At 38.6% G+C, this 23451-nt stretch overlaps 1 protein-coding gene across 1 annotated transcript; it reads left to right on the top strand.

The window, feature by feature from the left end:
* The first annotated feature begins 7180 nt into the window (after positions 1-7180).
* Positions 7181-23070, top strand: cratb (carnitine O-acetyltransferase b). Its single transcript, XM_078267704.1, has 15 exons — positions 7181-7537; positions 7920-8144; positions 9658-9776; positions 10218-10271; positions 13831-13996; positions 14753-14927; positions 15703-15793; positions 17140-17227; positions 17642-17742; positions 18868-18987; positions 19975-20097; positions 20558-20693; positions 20823-20885; positions 20959-21096; positions 22047-23070. Exons 1-15 carry the CDS (start codon positions 7487-7489, stop codon positions 22248-22250), a joined length of 1854 nt encoding a protein of 617 aa, XP_078123830.1. The 5' UTR covers positions 7181-7486; the 3' UTR covers positions 22251-23070.
* Positions 23071-23451: the final 381 nt, after the last annotated feature.

Genomic DNA, 23451 nt, shown 5'->3' with positions numbered 1-23451 from the left:
GGACAATACTCTGAAACCCTCAGATCACGCCCCGACCCCGGCCTCCTCCCCGAGCTCCCTTTCTCCTGTCCAGTCTCCGAGTGTCTCGCCATCTCCAACCCCATCGCCCACGCTCTTCTCTATCAGGAGTGCCTCTGGAGGTCAAGTGAAGAGAGGTGCCACCATCACTATCACCCCAAAAAAGCCTGCCAGAGGAGGAGTGACGGGGCCTACAACGGGGTCCACTGCAGGAGGGTCAAAATCAGCAAAAACCTCATCGCAGCAGGCCCAGACGACCTCCGCTGTGGCCGAGCCAGTGAAGAAGAAGTACCCCACAGTGGAGGAGATCAAGGTGATTGGCGGATATCAGAATCTTGAGAAGTCCTGTCTGATAAAGAACAGAGGGTCTCCAAAAAGGGTGAGTGGAAACATTTTTGTTCACTTCACTCAGATAAATGTGGGCAAAATAACATGTGTATGTTCCCCCTAATCTGACAAATAGCACCAATAAGCAGAGAAGAAAGTTTCTGCATCTTCCATTAATTTTAGCATGTCATGTTGCTAAAACGGCAAATTGGAAGACTTCTGATGTCCAAGGGATGGTCGCTCCCCTGCTTTCAAGAATTCATCAGAGGTAGTCCAGAGGACATCACCTCATCGTCCGGCAGAATCCCCTTTCTCTCTCTGGGAGAACATCCTATTTGATTGAGAAGTACAATCACAGACACTGACCTAAGCTGGTTAAAGCCTGATCAAGCACGACATCTTGATTCCTAGCCATAAAATCCTGGTGTGATCTGCTTTGCCGTTTGCTTCTGCGGTCTGATTCTTTGCAGACTTCTGCCTTTTACCCTATATGATCACGATCACAGCATACATATTTTAGCCAAACGTGTGAGCAGCGGTAAAAATTAAATATTTATGGAGAAATATGGTTTATTATTGATTTATTATTACTGATTAAGGTTAATTATAAGTGCAAAAAAAGTGATTGATATTGCATCCCTTAGTTTGTTTACGCTTTTGCAGAAATGTTGCAGGCTTCAGTGGAGACAGTTGAGGAGGAAACCACAACCACAACCAGCCGACTCCATACTACTGTCTTTTGTGTTTTGTCTGCCTGCCTAACATCACATGCTTGTCTCTGTGAATCCATGCAAAGACTACACTGGTATTTACAGTAATTCAGTCTGAGCAGCATCAACTCAAACAAATCTCACTGGAGTCAAAGTTCATATTAGGTCTTTCTGTTTGCTTTTTTCTGAATCCAGTCATTGTTGAGAAAGAATGGGAGAGGAACTATTATGTAATAAAGGGAGCAGAGCAGAAATAAACTGTCCTTTTTTATACCACCCTGTGGTGATGAATCTGACTGTATTTATGTGTTCTACTGCACCTGACTGCCTTTTAGAAGAATCAAATTGGTTTTTAGTGATTTTTTTCCATGTAAGAGTTGTTAAACTGCTGGCAATTTGTCTACAGACTGCAACTGAGTGTGTTGTAGACTGCTTCCTTGTTCCATCACACCAATTCTGCAGTTTTTGATGAGTCAGCCCTCCCTTCCTCTCAGACAAATCGTTCTTTGTATCTTCTTGGCTGTTTCCTAGCAGGGGTATGGTTTGTTGGACTGCAGTCTTGGCAAACCACTTTTGACCATGCTGACCCCACGCTTTGACGTGGGTGAAATGGAAAGAGAAAGAAGTGTTACAGAAAGATATGAAAATACATGACAGTTGGACAGTCATACTAAGAGGATTAAAAGTGATTAGAGGCTTGTTTTTTTGGTTTAACAAAAACTCCCTGTCACACTGCATGTTTTTGCCCACTTCCTCTTTCAAACTTCTTTACTTCCTCCAAACGAGAGACACAGATCGACACAAGGAAGTGACGCGTGTCCACTTTTAAATCTCCAAATGCGACTCAGACACTTGACTATCTGTTTCAAAAGACTCGCCTAAACAACACGAGTGAAAAGGAAACTAGGGTTTGATGCTGCTTATGAATTTCTCGCGATTGGCCCGTGTGCACTGTCACCTCTAATGAAACAAACAAATTAAAGAAAACAATCATTTATCTATAAGCACGGTCCTCTTTTAGAGTGACCACTTAACAGCGGTGATTCTCTGACCACCTGTTGCTCTCTCGTTGATGCCCTGACGTCAGGCCTCTTTCCCTCCCCCATCTGAACCCATGCCATCATGTCACAGAGGGGGGTGATCTGCCTGCTCCTTGTCTTCCTCATCCTTTATTTTCCTCTATATGTATTTTTTTTTATCTTGAACTGCCTCCATCAAATTCACCCTGCTTGACTCCGACTCTTGAAAAGTACACCGGGTTTTCTGACATTTTTGTCACAATCTTATTCATTCATTCATTTATATATATTTTACTATATTCTAAGCAATTCCGTGCATGATTTTGAAAGGATTGTAATAGTGTCTTTTTCAACTATTAAAGCATAAATTGGGGGTCAGTCCTATTTAAAAATAATTTTGAACCTGTGAAGAAGTGTGGTCAAATATGAATTTAAATATGAACTTCCTGCTAATGAAAACTGTCATTGACTGCTGTCCTGCTGTGTTAGCCCGGCTAATCGGGTTCAGGGAGGGTGGATTAGCCTCCAGTGCCTTAGCATGATTCGCCCAGCCTCTCTAATGCAGAGCTATTATCTGCACTCCTCTGCAGACAGCCGTCAGGGTGAAGCAGCGGTAACTCGTATAGTTTGTACGTTTCAAGCTCTGTCCAGATCATGTCTGCACCTCTGGATGTGTTTACTACTGTACACATCAAGGCTGTTATTATAAGACACACTGCGGATGTTTTGCACTGACCCATCGGCCTGTTTCTTGTCAGGTCTGTTTACACCATGCTGACCTTTGAGTAAACAAACTCCACACAAATATCCATCAGTCCAGGCAAAGATGAGCTAAACCCTACAAGGCCTTATTCTCCTTTTCCACCCTTGTAAACCAAACTCAGTTTCTGCTTCTGCTGATGGGATGTTTATCTGTGTCTGAATAATCAATAAGTTAGTGTCTGAGGTGTTCAGTCAGTAAGTACTCTACAGAGGGAGTATTTCTGCTGTGCTAAGCTTCATGCTGTCAGATAGCATTACACTGACGGAGTAAAAACATCTCACAGAGACAGACTGACACTCATCAGCGCCTCAAAGCTGTGTTTACATTTGACCATGTACGCACATATCAGAGGGAAATCAGTTGGTATAGCAAGAATACCCCTCTTTGCACCTTACCTGGTCAAAAATTGACATTTTCATTTTGACATTTTTTAATTTTCTTTGCTGTTTCAAAGAATATTGTCCGTAGTATCTGTACAGTTAATTTGACATGCTCCTCATGAACTTGTATTTTAAGATATTTTGAAGATATTGTGTTTTTCACTTGTTTCACAAGCCGACAAACTATTCAAACTATTCGATAATGAGTCAATGTTTGTTGAAGTGGTGTCAATTTCAAAACCTCTAACGTTGTCTCTTTCAACGGATTTTTTACAGTTGCTGAGAAATCGAAGACTTGATTGAACTCAAGTTGTCTCATTCTTTATGTAATTTTGCCTTCAATCAATAGATGATATTATTGATATATATTGATGTAGGATTTGTGATCTGTCTTGTTGTTTTGTTAGATGTTGTCATGTTTTTACTGTTGGATTTAAATTGTGCCCTGCCTAGGGACTGCAGATGTAAATTAGCCTAAGGCTAACTCTGGTACAATGCATCAAATGGCAACATTTATGTTAAAAATTGTACATGGTCCCTAACAAATAAAATGAATTAAAAAAAAAGAAAAAAAAATGATAGAGACACTCCAAGCTGCATCTACTCACTACAGAGCAGAATATAAACACAAAGCATGCCAAACACTTTTTTATGATTACAAACTTAATAAAAACAAATAAAAGATCTGCAATAATGAAAAGCTAATCAAAAAACATGTTTGACTGGAGCCACTTAAAAGTAAAATAATCCTCTCTTTACTCATGTCTACAGGGAAAGGTGTGTTTCAACGAGGACCAGCTGGAGCAGGTGTGTGAGTACCCATCAGAGATCTCCTTGCTGGCATGTTCCCCCCTCCCTACAGACCTGTGGAGGACCGAGAGGCTGCAGGGAGAGAAGATGCAGGAGGAGGAGGAGGAGGAGGAGGCTGAAGTGGAGGAAGGAGCGATTGTGTCCAAAAGTACAAGGAACGTGGGGATTGCAACAGGAGGGGGTCTAAGAGTGGGTCAGTGTCACCCCCTGCTTAAAAAACACAACGTGTAATGAGTGAGATTATGGATTCAGATTGTTTTGCCATTCATGATGTCTCACTGTGAAACTCTCCATCGGGTTGGACTTTACTCACTTTTTTCTGTTTGTTTTAACTGTGTTGAATTTTACTTAAATGATATGTCTGGCAATATTCTACTGTATAATTTCCTCGTTGTCAACAAATCCTAAGAGAAGACTAAAATCAACATTGAATGATTGTATTTCTTGTGAAGCCAACGCCTGATTTCGTTTATTTCTCCTCACTAAAGAGCTCTATATATAAAATGAGCTACACTGTTGTGGGCGACATGTTCTTTCATTACAAAGAACAATCCTAAATCTCATAGGTGAAGTAATGAATTGGTTTAGGGCTAAGTACCACAGTACGGGTTGGGAATTTAGAAAGACTTGAGGGACAGACTAAATGCGCCAGTCAGTCATAATACTGTTGCTTTCCAAACTTATTTTTATTTTCTCTACTGTGTCCTGTCTATAATAACTCTTTACTGAATTAAATAAACCTTTCTGAGCTAGTCAGCTTACTAAATGTTAGCAAGCTAAATGCCACTTAGCAAGTTTGTTAGCTCGGCCACTAACATGACAATAACTTTACTGTTCATTCAATAGACATGTTTGTACATTTGACTCTTGTCTCATAGTTGACTTCGAACTATGCTACTTTTGTGGAGCAGTTTATACGCGGACAGAGACAGAGAAGGTAAATAAAAGTTTAGTTTAGTGCAACACAGCTAATAAGCTACTTCCTCCATTTTAGACTCTGAGGCTCTCCATTCCACTGACACTGATAAAGGCCATAAGCTGAAACACGTCAGTTTTACAATAAAGTTGTTCTATATAATACAAGTGTTGCTAGAGTTTTGGCCATTTTAGACTTAATTCCCTCTCCCTATGCACCTTGGTAGTTAGTATTGGCGAACGGCACAATATCTCGTATAAAAGCCAAATTAGACGCCCCGGCAAATCCACTGATTGTGACATTGGACTAAATAGATTTAGCTGATTAGCTAGATTTTAATTGATGGTGTGGTGGTCTTTTCATGGGACTTGTTGACAATGAGATAAATCTGGATTAATGCCAGCCTTCATAAACAAACTGATCAATTTTCAGAATTTTTGCAAATGTTAGTGGGTTAAACGTGTGGGCAAGCTCAGCAAAGTGAAGAAATAAAGACTAAAAATCCCAAAACAACATTGTGTTTTAATTCAGCACTGAGAAATATAGATTTGGTAAAAAATAAAATAAATAAAAAAGTATGTTATTATGGGAAGAAGTCAGCTCCTAAAATAAAGTAGAATATAAATCTAGATTCACCTTATTTACTTTCCATCTCCATCTCTCTGTCTTCCAGATGAGTCTTGTCCTCGGTAGAAGCCAGTCACCTTCGCCAAAATTGACGAGATCACCAACATTTTTGTTGAATGATATTACGTGATTTTTATTCTGTTTTGTTGAATTGAGTGTTGATTTGAGTGTTTGTAATCCTCGTGGTCTTTTGTTTTTATCTAGTATCAGAATGAATGAGTGTGAATGAATGTACAGTTTGATTCATGCAGTTGAAAAAAGGAACATACTTGTGTTGACTGGGGGAAATATTTCACCTGTTATTATTTTCAGGGAAATTGGGACACACATGTCAATGTATAAGTACATAAACATAAAAAGACCCTCAGGTATGCACTGTTGGGTGAAGGATCACTTGTCTATGCAATAAAACAAGATTTTATTTTTTAGTTAATATATTTAATAGTTTCTTTTATGATAATTTCTTCCTATATTTAAGTCTGCCTCAGCACAGAAGAGTGATGTTTATATCATCTGGTTTCATGTGCCTGCTGGATTTGCCCAGCTGATATGAAGATCCATTTATAAAGATTTTTCTTTTCTGAAGCCTTTGTGGAAAAGCCTCCTCTCAGTGGGTGTTGAGGGTTGCAGGAACAGGGGTGGTGCAATGTGTGCAGGAAGGTTTTTAGAGGTCTGTGTCTTTTGTGGGGTTTACTTGAGCCTTGATGTTCACAATGACAACTCTGGGAACAGTTCAGTTAATGTGTATGGATATAAATTCCATGTGGAAGTGGAGAGAGCTGTGTGAGTGAAAGTTCCTGAGAGGAAGCAGAGTTGAGAACTATTAACAGATTAACTTCATATTACAGCTGCTATCTGACTTTTGGCTATACTACCATATATACAGAGTGTTTAAATTCATATTTTAATTGGTGAAAGAAGATGCAAATTCTGTGCAAATTATTTTTTTCTATGATGGTTGAAGAAGCTGGCTTCAAGAGAGTAAATCTAATAAATATCTCTGAAAACAGTTTTGTCTCTTCTTTTATTTATAAGGTCCCATATTAAGCTGATTTTTAGGTTCATACTTGTGTTTTGTGTTTCTACTAGGCACAGTTTTTAAACCTCGAACTGCTTTAAAAAAGACATTGAAATCTCAATTTTTCACAGTATGGGACCTTAAATGTACAGAGAGTGAAGTGTTCCTCATCTTTATCTCCCTTTTAATCAATGATTATAGTGAAAATAATATAAATATATGAAATATTGTAAAATGGGAAGTTCATTCTTGACCTTAGGAACAGCATTTCCAAAAACTAAAACAATCTCACCACAATGTTCTCAGTAGCTGTTCTGATTTTCCTCAACAGATGGAGTTTCCCCAGTTGTCATGAACATTGAAGAACCCTGAACACTTTAAGAAATATTTTGTAATTATGTTCCTTTGAACATGTTAACCATGTTAAAATAGATGTTTTACTCTATTTTGATAAAGATAAAAAGTGAAAACAAAAGTTTGTAAACAACTAAACTGTATTAGGTTGAAGAGCGGCACGGTGCGGTGAGATGCGGTACTGCACTGCACGTAAAGTCTAGTAGCTCTGACGTAGCTGTTTACAGAAACAATTTTACGTCAACACGTGTGCAGGCTTGTAGCTCAGTTTACTCGGTACGTGAATCTTTGCACGCTCGCAGTTTGAAGGAACAATACACGGAGAGGTTTGACTTTTCCCACATGCACTGATGTTGTTAAACTAGAATCCATCGAGCTACGATCTACATCCACCATGAAGAAAAATTAGTAGGAGGGATCTCTTCTTCTTCATTTTGATGCTCCCACTCTGTGGAGATAGTGCAAAAAGTTATCGGAATATAAAGCCCAAGCTGCTTTTTGTAACACAGATGCAACACAGAGTGGATTTCTGATTTAAGAAAACATGATTTTGAGGAAGATTCAACCAGGATCCTGCAAAGCATGGCTGTCTCGGGTGAGTAGTTGGAGTTGGTGTTTGGAATTAACTAAAGAGTCATAAACTGTTGACATGTTAGGTTGACGTATATTTATATCTTTCATACAGTATAGTTATGGAAACGGGGCTGTTAATACGAGGCAGCTGATCATGTTTCCACCCAATCATTTCTTCCACACTTCCTATTTTGATACGCCCTAGTCGTGCCTTGCTTTTATTGGCATTTAGTCAAACTTTCAAGGAAGTCATTGCACTGTGCTGACATGCAGAGTTACTGTACCAGCACTGTGGCACTATACTACAACGTTTAATTTAGGGATTTGCAGTGCAATAAATACATAAATAAATACATTTCACTCAGTTCTGCAGAAATCCCTAAACGTGTCTTTTATCATTCCAGATTTCGTTGAGGCAGGAGCCGTGTTTCTCCTCCTCCGTGCCCCCCCAGCCGGTGCCTCCTCTGATCCAGACCCTGCAGTCCTACCTGAGGAGCCTGGAGCCCCTGCTGCCCCACGAGGAGCTCAGCCACACCCGCAGGATGGTGCAGGAGTTTGGCAGACCAGGTGGCCTCGGTGCACGGCTGCAGGAGGCGCTGGAGAAGAGAGCCAGACACACCAAGAACTGGGTCTGTGTCTGCTATATCAGTGTGGGAAATGTGACAGATGTTAGAGATGGATATGGGTATGTTTTATTAAAGCACGGATAGAGCTGCTGTGGTGTGTTTGAAGCACTCATGGGTGACATAACAATATACAAGGGTATAACAGCACTGTTGTATAAGGGCAAAGCAGTGGTGTCAAAAAGCAAAACACTACCTGCTCTTCACCTTTTATAGAAAGGTAAACTCTGTCTCTAAATGACTGTAAAGGATCAATAATTGTCTCTTTTTAGTTTTTTGTAATAATTAGGTATTGGAATTAAAGAGTCCTCAAAAGAAAATCTAATTCTCTCAAGAAAAACAACAGCACACTTCAGAAAAGCTGCGAAAAAAAAGTATTTCAACTCTTAAATTTATATACATGAGCAACAGAAAAAAATTAAACATCTGTGGAAAAAGTAAGGGAATATACAGGAAGTGAGTCTTGACAAATGAAAAAAATCTTTTTACTTTTTACTATGATCGCATCAAAATCACTATTTTAACACAAAGAAGGCTCAACACAACATGAGACTTTGCTCGAAGTATCACCACCAGGGTCTCTACACATGAACTCAGCATTGAGAACATTGTTTGTGTACACAGAATTTGCTAAAAAAGGTTTTAACAACTCACTGTAGCTGTTGTTGTTTACCCTATCCGCCATTTTCCCAGTCAAAAAGTGTCGATCTCCGAATGCGAATGAACGGACTCCATAGGAGGAAATGTCTTTTCTTATTCTTTTATGAGGCTCCTTTTTCAACTACAAGGTCAATATTGTTTTTCACTAACGACGAAACAACACATTATCTTTCATATCATATTCATTCTATGGAACTAAGCTTTAGGAGCTTTCCATCTTTACTCTCCTCCCTGTTACGTTGCATTCGGAGATCGTCTATTTTTGACTGGCAAGATGGCATGAGCGGAAAAACCAACCGCTATAGTGAGTTGTTAAAACCTTTCTTTTTAGTAAACTCTGTGTACACAGTGTTCTCAATGCTGAGTTCATGTGTAGAGACCCTGGTGGTGATACTTCGAGCAAAGTCTCATGTTGTGTCGAGCCTTCTTGGTGTTTTAAATATAGTGATTTTGATGTGATCATAGTAGTGCCCCTAGCTCTCCCATTCAAAAGGCCATTTGACCGACAACAAAAATATGGTAAATCTTAAAAGTGGCGCTTCAGTCCTAATTTTGCTTTTAAACGAAAGTTTGACTCAGGTACATTCACAAAAAGACCCTAGGTTGCATTTTGGCGAGAGTTACGCTTTGAAAAAACACATGGGACAGGAAAAAAACCTCTTTAATATAGAAAAGAATTGTTTACAATGAATAAATGAATGACATTTTTATTATTGTGTCATTCATATAATTCTGCCCAGCCTGCATGGACCTACAAGACACCATAAATTCATACAACACATTTTAACTATGCTTTCAAATCGGTCTTTCCGAGACTGTGTGTGTGTGTGTGTGTGTGTGTGTGTGTGTGTGTGTGTAGATCTCACCCTGGTGGGTGCAGTGGGCTTACTTGGAGAGCAGACAGCCGCTGCCTGTACACTCGAACCCGGCCATCTCTCTGCCCAGAAGAGATTATAACGGCTGGAGGAGCCAGTTAGTGTGAGTCAACAACAACAGCAACATATACTCACTACACCAACACTAATGTGGCAGAGTGGACACTTGTAGCTGCTTTAATGCCATCTCTTACACCTCGGAAAAACTTTTTAAATACACGTAGGATGAAGTGATACTTTCAGAGTGCAACAAGACCACACTTTAAGCTGTAGTAGGCAATTTGTTTTTGGCGTTGTTGGGCAAAAATTCCATAATAATTTTTCAGCATTTTGTAATACAAGTGGTCAGTTTTGTGAAGATTGTTGCAAGTTTCTATTGTGATGATACATTGTTTTAGGTGTAATCTGACACCTTTTGGCAGATTTAACTAAATATGATTTAGGTTTGTGATGTACAGTGATGAATTTCCACCTGTGCATGTTAAAAAGAGAGCACATAATCAACTGTGTTACATAATAAAACAACATGTTTGTCTCCACTTAGGTTTGCATCCAAACTGATAGCAGCAGTGCTGGACTTCAAGGCCAAAATCAACACGTAAGTTTGAATGACATTAATAAAGCAGTTAATCCTTTTCATGTTTACAAAGGTTAAATGTTATAAGAACAGAGGTGGAAGAAATATTCAGATCCTTTACTTAAATAAAAGTAGTAATACCACAGTGTAAAAGTATTCTTTACAAGTAAAAAGTCCTACAGTTCCGCCCAAGTGAAAGTGCAGAAGAATGAAGTATTGTTATGCTAAGTGGCCCCTTTCATCCTGCTTTAGAAGATCATCATGTGTTTTAAATTAAATAATAATCTGCAAAATATGGAGGAAAAAAAACTAGAAACTACACGTCAGATAAAAATAATAAGTAAAAAGTACAATATTTTGCTCTGAAATGTGGAGTAGAAGTATAAAGTGCCATTAAAAGTAAGTAAAGTACCTAAAAAAAAGAGTATTAGTATTCAGTGTATATGCAGTAATTCCATTACAAACAAATTAAACCAGCTGCTAATAATGATCTGCTACTGTAATTAGAGGCAGTATTAACTATAAACTGTTATCAACCTTTGTTTAAATGCTATAGGAACCTTTGAATCTGTGGTGTTACAGTCAGTTACTGTCCTTTAGCCCAGCTGGCATCGGTCTGTATTTCTGTAGCAGTATCTGTGCAGACTCAGAGCCAACAGCTCATTATTGAAACGTCTCTGCTGTGTATACGTCTTCTCTCTGCTCCTGCTGAAATGTAAGTTATAAAGTCTTTGTCTCAGTATGTTTAGTTAACCACATCAGGATATTTATGATTATGATTTTCTGAAAGTGTTACCGAATGAACCCCACCCTTCTGGCTAAACTGAAGTATTTTTGATTAACTTCTACTTTTTCCTTAAGCTTTTTTGTGTGTGTTCTCCTCTGAACAGTCTCTCTCTCTCCACATACACACACAACAACATCTGAATGTAACTAATTACATTTACTCAAGTACTTAAATTCTTCTCCATTACATTTCAAAAGGGAAATGTATTGATTTTTACTCTACTATGTTTATTTCAAGCTATAATAGTGACTTTGCCGAGTGATATTTGACATACGAAACAATAAAACATAAGTTTATAAATTAAACTGGTTAACAGTATACAAAGTAGTTAACATCAGCTTCACCTCCACCAACTATACTAAGTTCTTTTACTCAAGTACTGCACTTAAGTACAACTTTTCAGTACATTTTACTTGAGTGTTTCCATTCTCTGCTACTTTATAATTTTACTCCAGTACAGAGGGAACATGGGTGTAAATCTCAACTAACAGTGTGGGGGGGGGGGGGACAATAAACATAAAATTTCTGAAGAGCAATTTTTGAAGGGGACACAAATAATACAGCCACAATTATACTTGTAGAGGATATGTGTACACAGAGGAAAGCCTTAATACTATCATTAGTGTAGCATGGAGTGGAGTACCATTATTCTTCTTTTCAGTGTTTCTCTTGATTCAATGAAAAAGCTGACTAAATTGACCAAAATATTCTTCTTTAAAACCATTTATTTATTTTTAAGTTTACAATCAAGCCACAAAAATACCTTAAAACACAATGAGTTATTTTGAAAAAGTATCCCCATATAAAAGAAATACAATGCTTTTGTGCACTTGTTAAATTAGCTGATCATAATGTAAATTAGTGAGCCACTGGTAAAGCTCATCCACACACCTCCAAAATTATTAACTAAGCTCAATACACTTACCTGAGACTCTACACCTGACTGTCCCTGGTCTCCCTGTTCCTCAGTTCTTTCTGTCTCCTTTGCCTGTGACATAGTCATGTTAGTATTTCCATAAGCACCCATTCGTTTAAAGATGTTACCAAATTGTCTTGATATGAGGACTTATTGTACTTACTTGGCGTTTTGGTGTACTAAAAAAGGATCTTATGTCTGTTTTTCTTTTCTCTGTCATTTTATCTGGGCAACAACAACACAAATCTTTAACGTCAGATGTCTAAATATGAGTTAGGTTCAGGTTCACCATGCGGTCATATTATAATTATAATATGATCTTGCGTCCTCCACATAAATATTAGGTTTCGTCTGGCACAGGGTTGTGGGGACAGAGGATATATATTTAACTGCAGCAAATCTACTGATCTGCCACTTAACATCCTATTGAGCAAAACACAACTGTAGCCTAGATCTTCAATATTAACCCTAATATCAGTTCACACACCTAACGTTAGGCTTATCGCTGTGTTAACGTTAGTTGTAGTGGGTGCATTTCTATCCAACAAGCTATTAAACAAGCTAGGTAACGTTACATTATATTACGCTAACATAGCAAACTTTTTTGTCATGACTGATTTATTAATTAGCCCACTCGGCATCATTTCTATTTGAGAAAAGAACAACTTCATCCGATGTTAATGTGAATAAAATATCCTTGAACAGCCTACTTACTACATTCTACAACTAATGTTACTGTAGTGAATCAAACTACCAGTATGTTCTCTCATTCTCTCCAAGGGGGTAAGCGAGCGTCTGGCAAGCGTAGCTCCTATGGCGCCATTTTTTATTTATTTTTATTAATTTTTTTTATGGCGCCGCTGTTAGCATTCAATTGACTGCCATTCATTTTGACGTCACTTTGACAGCGAATAACTTTACATCTGAAGCGTTTAAAGACTTTATTTGTCAATTGTTTATTTCTAAAGAAACACGACAATGTATAAAAGGCTCCATTACCTTGTATCTCACGTTACGGCTCCGTAGTAGACGTTTTTGTAAAAATAGGCTAACGATTGTGTCATAACCACGCAACCGTCGCATAGTAGAGGAATAACCGTATAGTACAGGAGAAGCTTGCAGGCAGTTTCGACTTACATTAAGTTTAATTACTAATGTTAACTAGCATTTTAGTTAGCAATAATTAGCCTGTGCCCATGTTATCTCCTTACATATACCTACGCTCTCCGTCTCTGCAAGATTGGGAATGATTGAGATTTCTCTTGGCACAGCTACCAGAAGACTTACAACTTACAACAAAACGACAGGTTGCTCACGTCACATCTACGTCGTCTCTCTCAGTTGGAGGCTGCGCAGTAACGCTCAGCCCTCACCGGAAAAGTGCTTCTAATATCCTTCACTGGTCTCCGTCCAGAGCAACGGGATCTGTTGGTCCATGTCTTTAATTGTCTGTGATTCTCTCCCGTGGTCCACTGGACTTGTGTGTGGGTAAAGCCGTTCTCTTAATACATCCATGGGTAAAGCAGGCAGTGGAACAAACCACTGTGAGGCAAGGGAGGGGGGACTAAAAATGTTTTTAAACTTAAAAATCATTTTTGGGGGATTGTATTATTTTACTACTTACACAGATATTTTAAGTATACATCATTATCTTATTTACAATACACAGCATGGTTTTTAATGATATTTCTAGGGGGGGACAACCCTTAGATGGGGTGGGGGTCCTGACCCTCCCGACCCCCCTGGGATTTACGCCTATAAGAGGGAAAGCTATTTGCTTTTCACTACATTTATTTGACAGCTATTAGTTCTAACTATCTAATAATAAATTATTAAATATTAACATTTGGACACATTTGTCTGCTTCCTTCTTTCAGCGGCCAGCTGCCGGTTGAGTACATGCGAGGCATGCCTCTGTGTATGGAGCTCTACCCGCTCCTCTTCTCCTCCTGCAGGATCCCCGGTCCCAAACACGACTACATCGCTCACCACGGACGCTCCCGTCACTCTCCGACACACATCACAGTCGTCAGGAACTACCAGGTGAGATGTGCCGACAACAGGTGACACTGTCGGATTTCCTATCGTTGACTCATTTATCCCTCTTTTGGGATGGCAAGTCATATGAATATGCAGGCGAGTCTTGTGTAGTCACACCTAGTTTTTTTTTTTTTCTTCTTTTTTTTACTTGACTTGCTTGTATATTAGATTTCTTAAGACCTGAACCAATTACAAATACACCAAGCCTTGTAAACAGGAGTCATGACACACAAGAAGTTTTTTTTACTGGACAGAGTTTTGACAGCAGGTCAGAGAGAAGAATCAAAAGAAATCTAATATCTTTTAACTTACGATAAGCCTCATTATCTTCTATGTGCTCTTCACCTTCATGTCACCTTTTTCTTTTCTTATCTAAAAATAATATTTTAACAAATTATTAATCTGCCTGTTATATCAATTGTTTGGTCGATATACCGTATAGACTAATTGTTGGAGCTCTAACTCCAGTTTGAGTTAGCAGCAACAGTAGTGCATAAAGCAGTGGTGTGGGTGGTGATTGTGAAAGTGAAAAGCCCCATAGATTAAGTCAATCACTACAAATCTCGTTAACCATGAACACAATGCACCCTGAGACAGGCTGTATCGTGGAAATGCACATAAGCTCTAAAAACAACAATGTGTAGAAGACTGGTCATTAGACACCAAACCAGCATGGAAAGCTTCACCCGTCTAACATCTCTCATCAAATCATCTATTGAGGACAGCTGTAACAAAGATGGCTTCCTGGTTTTCTACTAGTTCTTCCAGCTGGAGGTTTATAACAGTGACGGCTCCCGGATGACAGAGAGTCAGATCCACGGCCAGCTGCTGAGGATCAGGTCTCAGTCCTGGAAGACGGACAAAGAGCCGATGGGCATCCTGACCAGTGAGCACCGTCACACCTGGGGACAGGCCTACAACCGGCTGCTGAAAGGTACATCACAGGACTGCACACACTCCCGTCAAATGGGTGTATGAGGCATTTACTGTTTACCCAAATATCATCATTTTCAGTGTTCCATTTAATTGTATTGCACTGCTATAATCAAATTGCGGAGAAACGTGCTTGAGACAGGATGTCATGAAAAAGTTGGGTGCTTTATTTTTGCTAAACAGAAACATGTTTAATCATATTCTTTTGCTCACGTACATGTTACTGTGCATCTTTGGAGTTTGATATTCACAACAACACAGCTTGTGAGTATAGCTCTTGGATGTCAGAGCTTCCCTAAATGCACCATCAGGGAAGAGTTTTTAAAACACGTTTTGCTCTTCTCTGCGTTAACAGATCCGCTGCAAAGAATGCATGAAGAAAGCTGACTTGCTGATCACTGTGATGGATTAATTACCTATCTCTAAGCAAGTTTTAAGCATCTGAAAATGTTTTAACACCACACTGGAATTACCTGGATATCAGTCCTGTTTAGCAAATCAATCTGAAACCTGTAGGGTGCTTTGATGACCAGTGTTGCAAAGTGTATGAAATGTGTAGTTAATTGGCTAAAATAAGCAAAACTTGATGTAAAGACATGTTTTAGACCAAGATAGGACCGAAACACTTTCAAGTATGATGAATGTGAATGCATGTATGTTTTGATCAAATTGTCTAACTGTCTTTATTGTGTGCCAGCACAATGATAATATTATTTAAGAGATATGGCACTAAATGTGATGTTATTTGTATCTTTTTTCTTCTTTTTGTGACTCAGATAAACTAAACAAGGAATCAGTGCGGCTGATAGAAACAGGACTTTTCTCCTTGTGTCTGGATTCTCCGGTCATGAGGATATCAGATGAAAAGTACATACACACACACACCACACACACACACACACACACACACACACACACACACACACACACACACACACACACACACACATATCTGTGTGTGTGTTCAGATATCATTGTGCTGTCCGTTAACATTTGGTTCTTAAGCACCAAAGTGCATTTGTCACTTCCTCTATTTGTAATGTTGTTGCAGTTGCTGCTTTTCTTTTTGGCAGCTTTGTATCTAAAGAATGTTGCACACATATTGTTGCAGTGATGAAAAAAGTATTCAGATCCTTTACTTAAAGGAATATGCCGACTTATTGGGACTTTAGCTTATTCACCATATCCCCCAGAGTTAGATAAATCCATACATACCCTTCTCATCTCCGTGCGTGTCGTAACTCTGTCTGATGCACCCACCGCTAGCCTAGTTTAGCACAGATCCTGGAGGTAACCGGCTCCATTTAGCCTACTGCTCCCAATAACAAAATAAATAACGAAAAAAATAAGTTAACAAAATAACGCTAACATTTTCCTATTTACATGTTGTGGTTTGTATAGTCACAGCGTATACAAATAAGGTCACATGAGACACAGACATCTTCTAACCGTATACAAACTGGGAACTACCGGTATATTCTCAGAAGGCGAAGCACTGCTACTTGGGCAGAGTGATTAGCGCAACACCTGAAAAGCACCGTTGTTACTCTCTGCTCCTCACCACGGGGCTTCTCGTGTGCTGTGAGCAAATATCTCCGCCCAAGTAGCAGAAGTTGCAGTGCTTCGCCTGAGAATATAGTTATCTATGTAGGATCTATGCTAAACTAGGCTAGCGGTGGGTGCGCCAGACAGTTACAACACGCACGGAGATGAGAAGGGTATGTATGGACTTATCTAACTCTGGGGGATACAGTGAATAAGCTAAAGTCCCAATAAGTCGCCGTGTTCCTTTAAGTAAAAGTAGAAAACCATCATCTAAAAATACTCCATTACAAGTAAAAGTCCTGAATTCAAAATGTATATAAAGTACAGAAGTACTATCAGCAAGATGTACTTAAAGTGTCAAAAGTAAAAGTATTCATCTTGCGGAACGGCTCCTTCCAAAGTGTTATATTATTATAGGATATTTTGTTTGTAGGAGCATTTTAATATTGTAGTGTGTGCATGTGGAGCCAATTGTAGATACTTTGTACCCTACTGGGTAGATTAGTAGTATAGTATTGCATCATATTATATGTTATTTTATGTAAGAAGTAACTAGTAACTATAAGAGTCAAATAAAAGTATAAAGTAGGATAAAATGGAAATACTCAATTCAGTTTTTAGTAGTTTCTGTGTGTGTTGACTTTGTTTGTTCCGACATTGATTGACAGGTATGCCAGCCGCAAAGCAGCGCAGGTTCTGCATGGAGGCGGGACGTTCTCCAACAGCGGCAACCGCTGGTTTGATAAAACACTGCAGGTGAGCAGCTGCAATATTCATGACAAGATAATATAAGATAAGATTAAAAAAAAAAACAACGTTATTGTCATACTGCAACACAACACAATTATGATGGCATTCCCTGATATCAAAAACAGTATAAAAAAAGTCAAAATAAGAGCAGTCCTCAAAGTGTTATCCGGTGTTAAAATAAACAATGAGCAGCAACACAAGATGCAAGTATCAGTAGCAGTGTAAAAATAGAGTATGGCATATGGACATATTGCACAAAGGTTCTGAACATAAGACTAACTTATACAGGAGTTACAGCAGGCTAATAACTGTGTGTGTGTGTGTGTGTGTGTGTGTGTGTGTGTGTGTGTGTGTGTGTGTGTGTGTGTGTGTGTGTGTGTGTGTGTGTGTGTGTGTGTGTGTGTGTGTGTGTTTGAATAGTTTGTGGTGGGCGAGGACGGCTCATGGGGTCTTCTGTATGAACCAGCCACAGCGGAGGGTCCACCCATAGCAACACTGCTGGATCATATCCTTGAGTACTGGTGAGATAAGGCGTTAAGGAGGAGGTCCATTTTTGTGTTGAAATAATTTCCTACAGTGGGTCTGAATTTACAACCCAGAAAGCACCAAATGTGGGAATTTGTCCGCCACATCATTTTGAGTTCCTCTGTAATATGCAGTTTTTGGTTTGTCCTTGCTGACTGCCGTACAGTCAGCCGACAGCCAATCAAACAAGGCCTCAGACACATCAAAACCACTTTAGCAATGTTGTTTGTTTGAGATAAAAATAAACACCCAACAGCATCTACGTATATAAAAGAAAACCATGTTACTGGTTCTATACATCCCATAGCATTTAAATTGAGCATGGACAAATTTGTATGATCATTTTTGTAGGATCCAAATTATTCCTGGCAGGTAATCTTTTTTTGTTTGCATCAGAGTTATCAGTGTGCAGTTTTCCCATGGTCGTTTGATTTTCTTTTTCTTTCCTCTCTACCTTTCCTCACCCCAAGTCAGATCTGGACACTTATTTCATACATGAAAGTACTGTTAAATAGTTTATTAGCTTTACCTATTTACTGCTAAAGCCATACTCTTAAAACTGTCTACTTTTAACCCAGATTGTAACCAGAGTATATGAGATTTTTTTTTTTTTACCAGCCAGTAGCAGAGGAACCAAGCTGGACCAAGTTAAATTTTGACTCCGCTGACATGAAAGTATTGTCCACATGTCTATGGGCTTGTAAATGTGTCCTGTTAAAGCCAAACTCTGTTTACTTTTAATCTAAACTTCCATTGTTATTAGAATCTTGTTACTAATCTTTACTCTCACAATCCACACACAGAAAAAGTAATTTATTCTGACGCTCTGTGTTCAATGAGACATCAATATTTTTACTTCTCAGTTTGTCCACGTCTTAACACATTGCTACTCTCATTTAATGCTTTTGTCCAAAGTGACTTGAAACAAGAGGCCACAGGGCGCTGGCAAAGAGTTACCAAGGAGGTGCTGCATCTGCAGCTAAATGTCCCATTACAGAACAGTTGTAAACACAGGGAACCAAAATGCATGTGATAACCTCTGTAGTGAAGAAACGTACACAGATTTAGTCCAAATGGATTATTATGATAGGGTGGAAAATAATTTGTTTGCTTGACTGCAGTGAGAAACCAGACCCAAAGAGAGCGCCGCTGGTCCCTCTGCCGATGCCCAAGAAGCTTTACTTTCACATAGACCGAGAGATTAAGAGGGACATAGAGCACGCCAAGCAGAACCTCGATATGTAAGTTTTCCCACCTCTTCTTGTGAACAGGGTTTAAGTGTAAATGTAGAGTCTCTGCAGTATACTCGTCATGATAAGAGAAGAATGGCCCCGCTGCACAGTGTAAGCTAGATGTTTGCTTTTGTCTCAAAATCTAACAAAGCTGAAATGAACTTGGCCACAGAAAGGTAAACATGTTTATCATCTCTGTGTGAATGTAACCTTGATAAAACAGAAAGCTGTCCGTGGCTTTACTGACTGTTTTTAAAGTCTTAATTGTGATCCAGCCCTTTACCACAAGACTTTAAACACTGTGTGTTTTTAAATCACTCAGCTCCAAGATCTAAATGAGGAATAAAGCTTTTTCTTATCTGCACTGTGGATGTGAGCTGGACAGATGCTCAAAACACCTTGAATGAGGGTCTGTTGATCAAATGACATACTTAGCAACACTTTACCCCCTATAATTTAGCATTCATGAGCAGTATATAAACATTAAATAAATGGTTTATAACACATATTTAAGGGTTTGTTGATGCATTTGTCAACAACTAAAACTCCTATATAAATTATATCTTAATATGAGAAGTTATAATTGTTGACAAATACTTTAGATAACATAAAAAATGTGTGCTGATTTCAACTATATTCTAGTGTATTCTAAACATTGTATTAAATGTTCTTATGCTGCTTAAAAATGAGACTTAATTATCTATGCTTGTAACATGTCCTAATTAAATTTAAAAATCTATTATATTGAAATATGAAAAGTGCTTAAAATGTCTTTATAAACTTATTTCTCAACTATTGTAAAATCAGGGCTCAACTATTAGCTTTTTCAGAGATTTTGGCCAGATCTCACAGCCTTCTTCAGTGATTGGACTTGCTCAGGGGAAAAAGAGGAAGAAGCCATGAGATGTGGGCAAAAGCTCTAGAAAAAGCTAGTAAATTAACCTTTTGAGTTTGGAATAGTTTTGTCACAAATACAAGTTTTTAAATTTACAACAGACTGATCAACGACCTCGACGTCAACGTGTTCAACTTCAAGAGGTTTGGCAAAGACCTTCCTAAGCAGCACAACCTGAGTCCAAACTCCTTCATCCAGGTCGCCCTGCAGCTCGCCTACTACAGGTCAGTCACTGTGACATCACTAACTTTAAAACAACTTTTTAAACACGGTTTATTTTTAATGTTTGCTTCACAAGAAAAATCCACCTTTTTTTGATTTTCCTCTGCCTGTCTGCCCAGTTTCACAACAGAATATAACAAATGTTATAGTCCCTCCAGAGCAGTTCATTTGTCTCACTTGTGAGACAATAAACACAGAAATAATGTAGAAAAACCTGTCAAGTTATTTATAGAGAACATTTAAAAACAAATTTTGAATAAACTGCGAATGAACGTCCATAAATCTGCTCAGACATCATAGAAAGAAGACGCTCTTTGTAAGTCCACAACTTGCCTGAGAATCATAATGAAGTTTTCTTCTGTATCAAAGTAATTCAGTGACATAGTAAGTTACAAACAGGAACTGCTAATAGCTAATTTGTCATACTTTTAATGACACCAATTTTGTTCTTTCTTTTTTTAGAGTCCACAATGAGGTCTGTCCTGCCTGTGATATCGCATCTCAGAGGATGTTTCGAGGAGGAAGGACAGAATATATCCGCTCGCCCACAAATCAGACGCTCAAGTTCATTCTTGCCTTCGATGATCCGTCCATATCGGTGAGGAACGCCAGGGAATTGATCCGCTGTGGCTAACACAGGATTCATCGTATGCATATGTTTGGTTTTAGGGGATTGAATAGCGAGGAGAAATGTAATCATTGTGTGTTTTTATTTCTTGTGTTGCAGCGGGAAGCAAAGCTGCAACTGTTCAGAGAAGCTGTTGATACCTATACAGCTCTGACTCTTCAGGTAAATAACTTTCATTTGTTATTAACTGATAAACACTTTTCTCTAAAATCTTCTTGTTATCTGCTATGTTTAGGTACTTAAAGGAAATGGCATTGACCACCACCTGCTTGGACTCAAGCTGCAGGCCATTGAGGAAGGACTGAGCATCCCCAAAGTCTTCATGGATACAGCTTACGGCCTTGCAACACACTGGAAACTCCGAACGGGGCAGGTGTGTTTCTGTGTGTTTCTCTGTGTTAAAGTGTGCCTTTGTTGTTTTGCAGAAGGTATTGACACTCCTGTATCACAACAGGAAGTGGGAATTTTGTTTTTGTTTTTTTATGATGACTGTGAATATATATAGGAGGGAATTCTCAGCAGGTGAGGTTATTTGCTCCTTTGCTGATTTGACTTTAATTATGTTCTTGACAGCAGAAGCTCACATGGTTTTTATGGCCTGTTGTAATTTCCCAATTCACATTTTGCGTTATTACCCCTTTACAATGTAGCTAGCTACTATATACAGTATAGTGTGTTTTCCTCATCTGGTGATTCACTCTGGATTCATTCTGCTTGTTTAAAGTCAACACTTTTCCTTTACTTCACCTTTTCACACTTTATTCAGTGTAGGTGTATAATTTACATACAGTTTAATGAATGACACCCCAAATCAACACTACACAAGATTAGAATACTTAGTAAAAGATTATCAAGGACAGGAGTTCTCAGATGTTTTGATATTAAGGACACCCAAATAGGTCTGCTTTGATATGATGTCATTTAAAAAAAAATATATATATATATATATATATTTTTTTTTTTTTTTATTGACTAATTGTTTTATTTTTTTTTATCTTTTACAAAATATTGGTGTCCAAAATAAATGAACGATTCCAAGTTAAACAAACTATTATTGAAGTTTTGTTTTACACATTTTAAATGTTATGTCCAATGTAATGCTCAACAATGAAACACACTTTATTGCTTTGAACATAAAATTGATGATTATATGTGATTTTGCAATACATATGCCATATTCTGATATAATGTGTAGCAATATCAGGACAACATAGTTGTAATACTGTTAAAGCCACAGTCTTAGTATCTCCGTTATATTTGTGCACGTCTAACGTTCTCTTTTGATACATTATCTCGTATTAATCCTCTCTCTTGCTCCTTCAGGTGCCTGCGAACACAGATAGCGTGATGTGTTTCGGGCCCCTCGTTCCTGACGGTTACGCAATTTGCTACAACCCCCAGGCAGACCACGTCCACTTCTCCATCACCGCCTTCAACTGCTGTGAGGAGACACATGCGGAGACATTAGCTCTCACCCTGAAGGACACTTTGTGTCAGCTACAGGAGCTACTGCAGCCCACTGTGTAGAGCTGCTCCTGTCCAATAGGATAAACCCAATCTTCTACACCTGCAAAGAAAAACTTCATTTTCTTAAAATAACATTTTGTGAAAGTCTCGATGAGGCTTGTTTTGCATGTTGAAGTTTGAATGAGTTTTGAAGAGTGAGCACGGTGTCTCTGAGTCGCTTCTGGTGCTTTTTTAAAGCTTTTGATGAAGCATAAAACCACTTTCCTTTTCTAGCAAGAGCTGAGCAAGCAAGCTGCAATATATTTGCTACAGTGGACAAAGTTAAAGGGCATCTAATGCTACAAAATGTCTGAGTGAAGCAAAACAAAGTCAACCTGACACTCCATCATTAATCAGAACAAGCCAAAACATTTGTTTAAACTAACTTCACTCCTGTCATAATCATAATTGATATGTTGCACTGCCATCAGGGTTAATCGACAAATGTTTATGGAAACCATTAATTGTGTAGGTTAACATGTCTGTTTTGAAATGGACCAAAATCCATAAAGCTGGTTATTAATGGCGACAGTGTAATGAAGTTACAGGTGCTTTTGTCTCTTTTGAGTCGAGCGACCTGATCTTCAGGATGTATTTACTGTATGTTGAAATGAATGTTGAGAAGCTCTCAACCTGCAGGATTGGTTAATAAAGCCTGCTATTGCATGACTCCTCCGTGTGTGTGTGTGTGTGTGTGTGTGTGTGTGTGTGTGTGTGTGTGTGTGTGTGTGTGTGTGTGTGTGTGTGTGTGTGTGTGTGTGTGTGTGTGTGTGTGTGTGTGTATTTCTTTCTCTAAACCTCAACCTGCAGGATTGGTTAATAAAGCCTGCTATTGCATGACTCCTCCTTGTGTGTGTGAGCTATTATTTCTTTCTCTAAACCTCAAGAAATGCTTAGCTTTTTATGTTAATTTAAAAAATATTAGTCATGCATAATTCCTAACATAAGTATACTGCAACAAAAAATTGATTTAGTGATGGATGAAGTGTTTTTTCAGACACTAATGGTACCCACCATTGTTTTGCACTGGTCAGGGGGTACTTGGCTGAAATTCTTTTAAAGAGGGTACATTATAGATTTTTTTTTTTTTTTAAACACTGGACTAACTTTCCCAATTAAATAACATAATTTAAACAAATATTGTGAATAGCTATTACTAATAATAATTGACTTGATAAAATGAAACATCACAGCTAAGGGGCGTTGCTCGGCCCAACCGACC

This window comes from Sander vitreus, chromosome 14 (genome assembly GCF_031162955.1).
Source record: "Sander vitreus isolate 19-12246 chromosome 14, sanVit1, whole genome shotgun sequence".
In the NCBI taxonomy this organism is placed as follows: domain Eukaryota; kingdom Metazoa; phylum Chordata; class Actinopteri; order Perciformes; family Percidae; genus Sander; species Sander vitreus.
The sequence above is the reverse complement of the archived record's forward strand: the minus strand, read 5'-3'. Positions and strand labels throughout refer to the sequence as shown.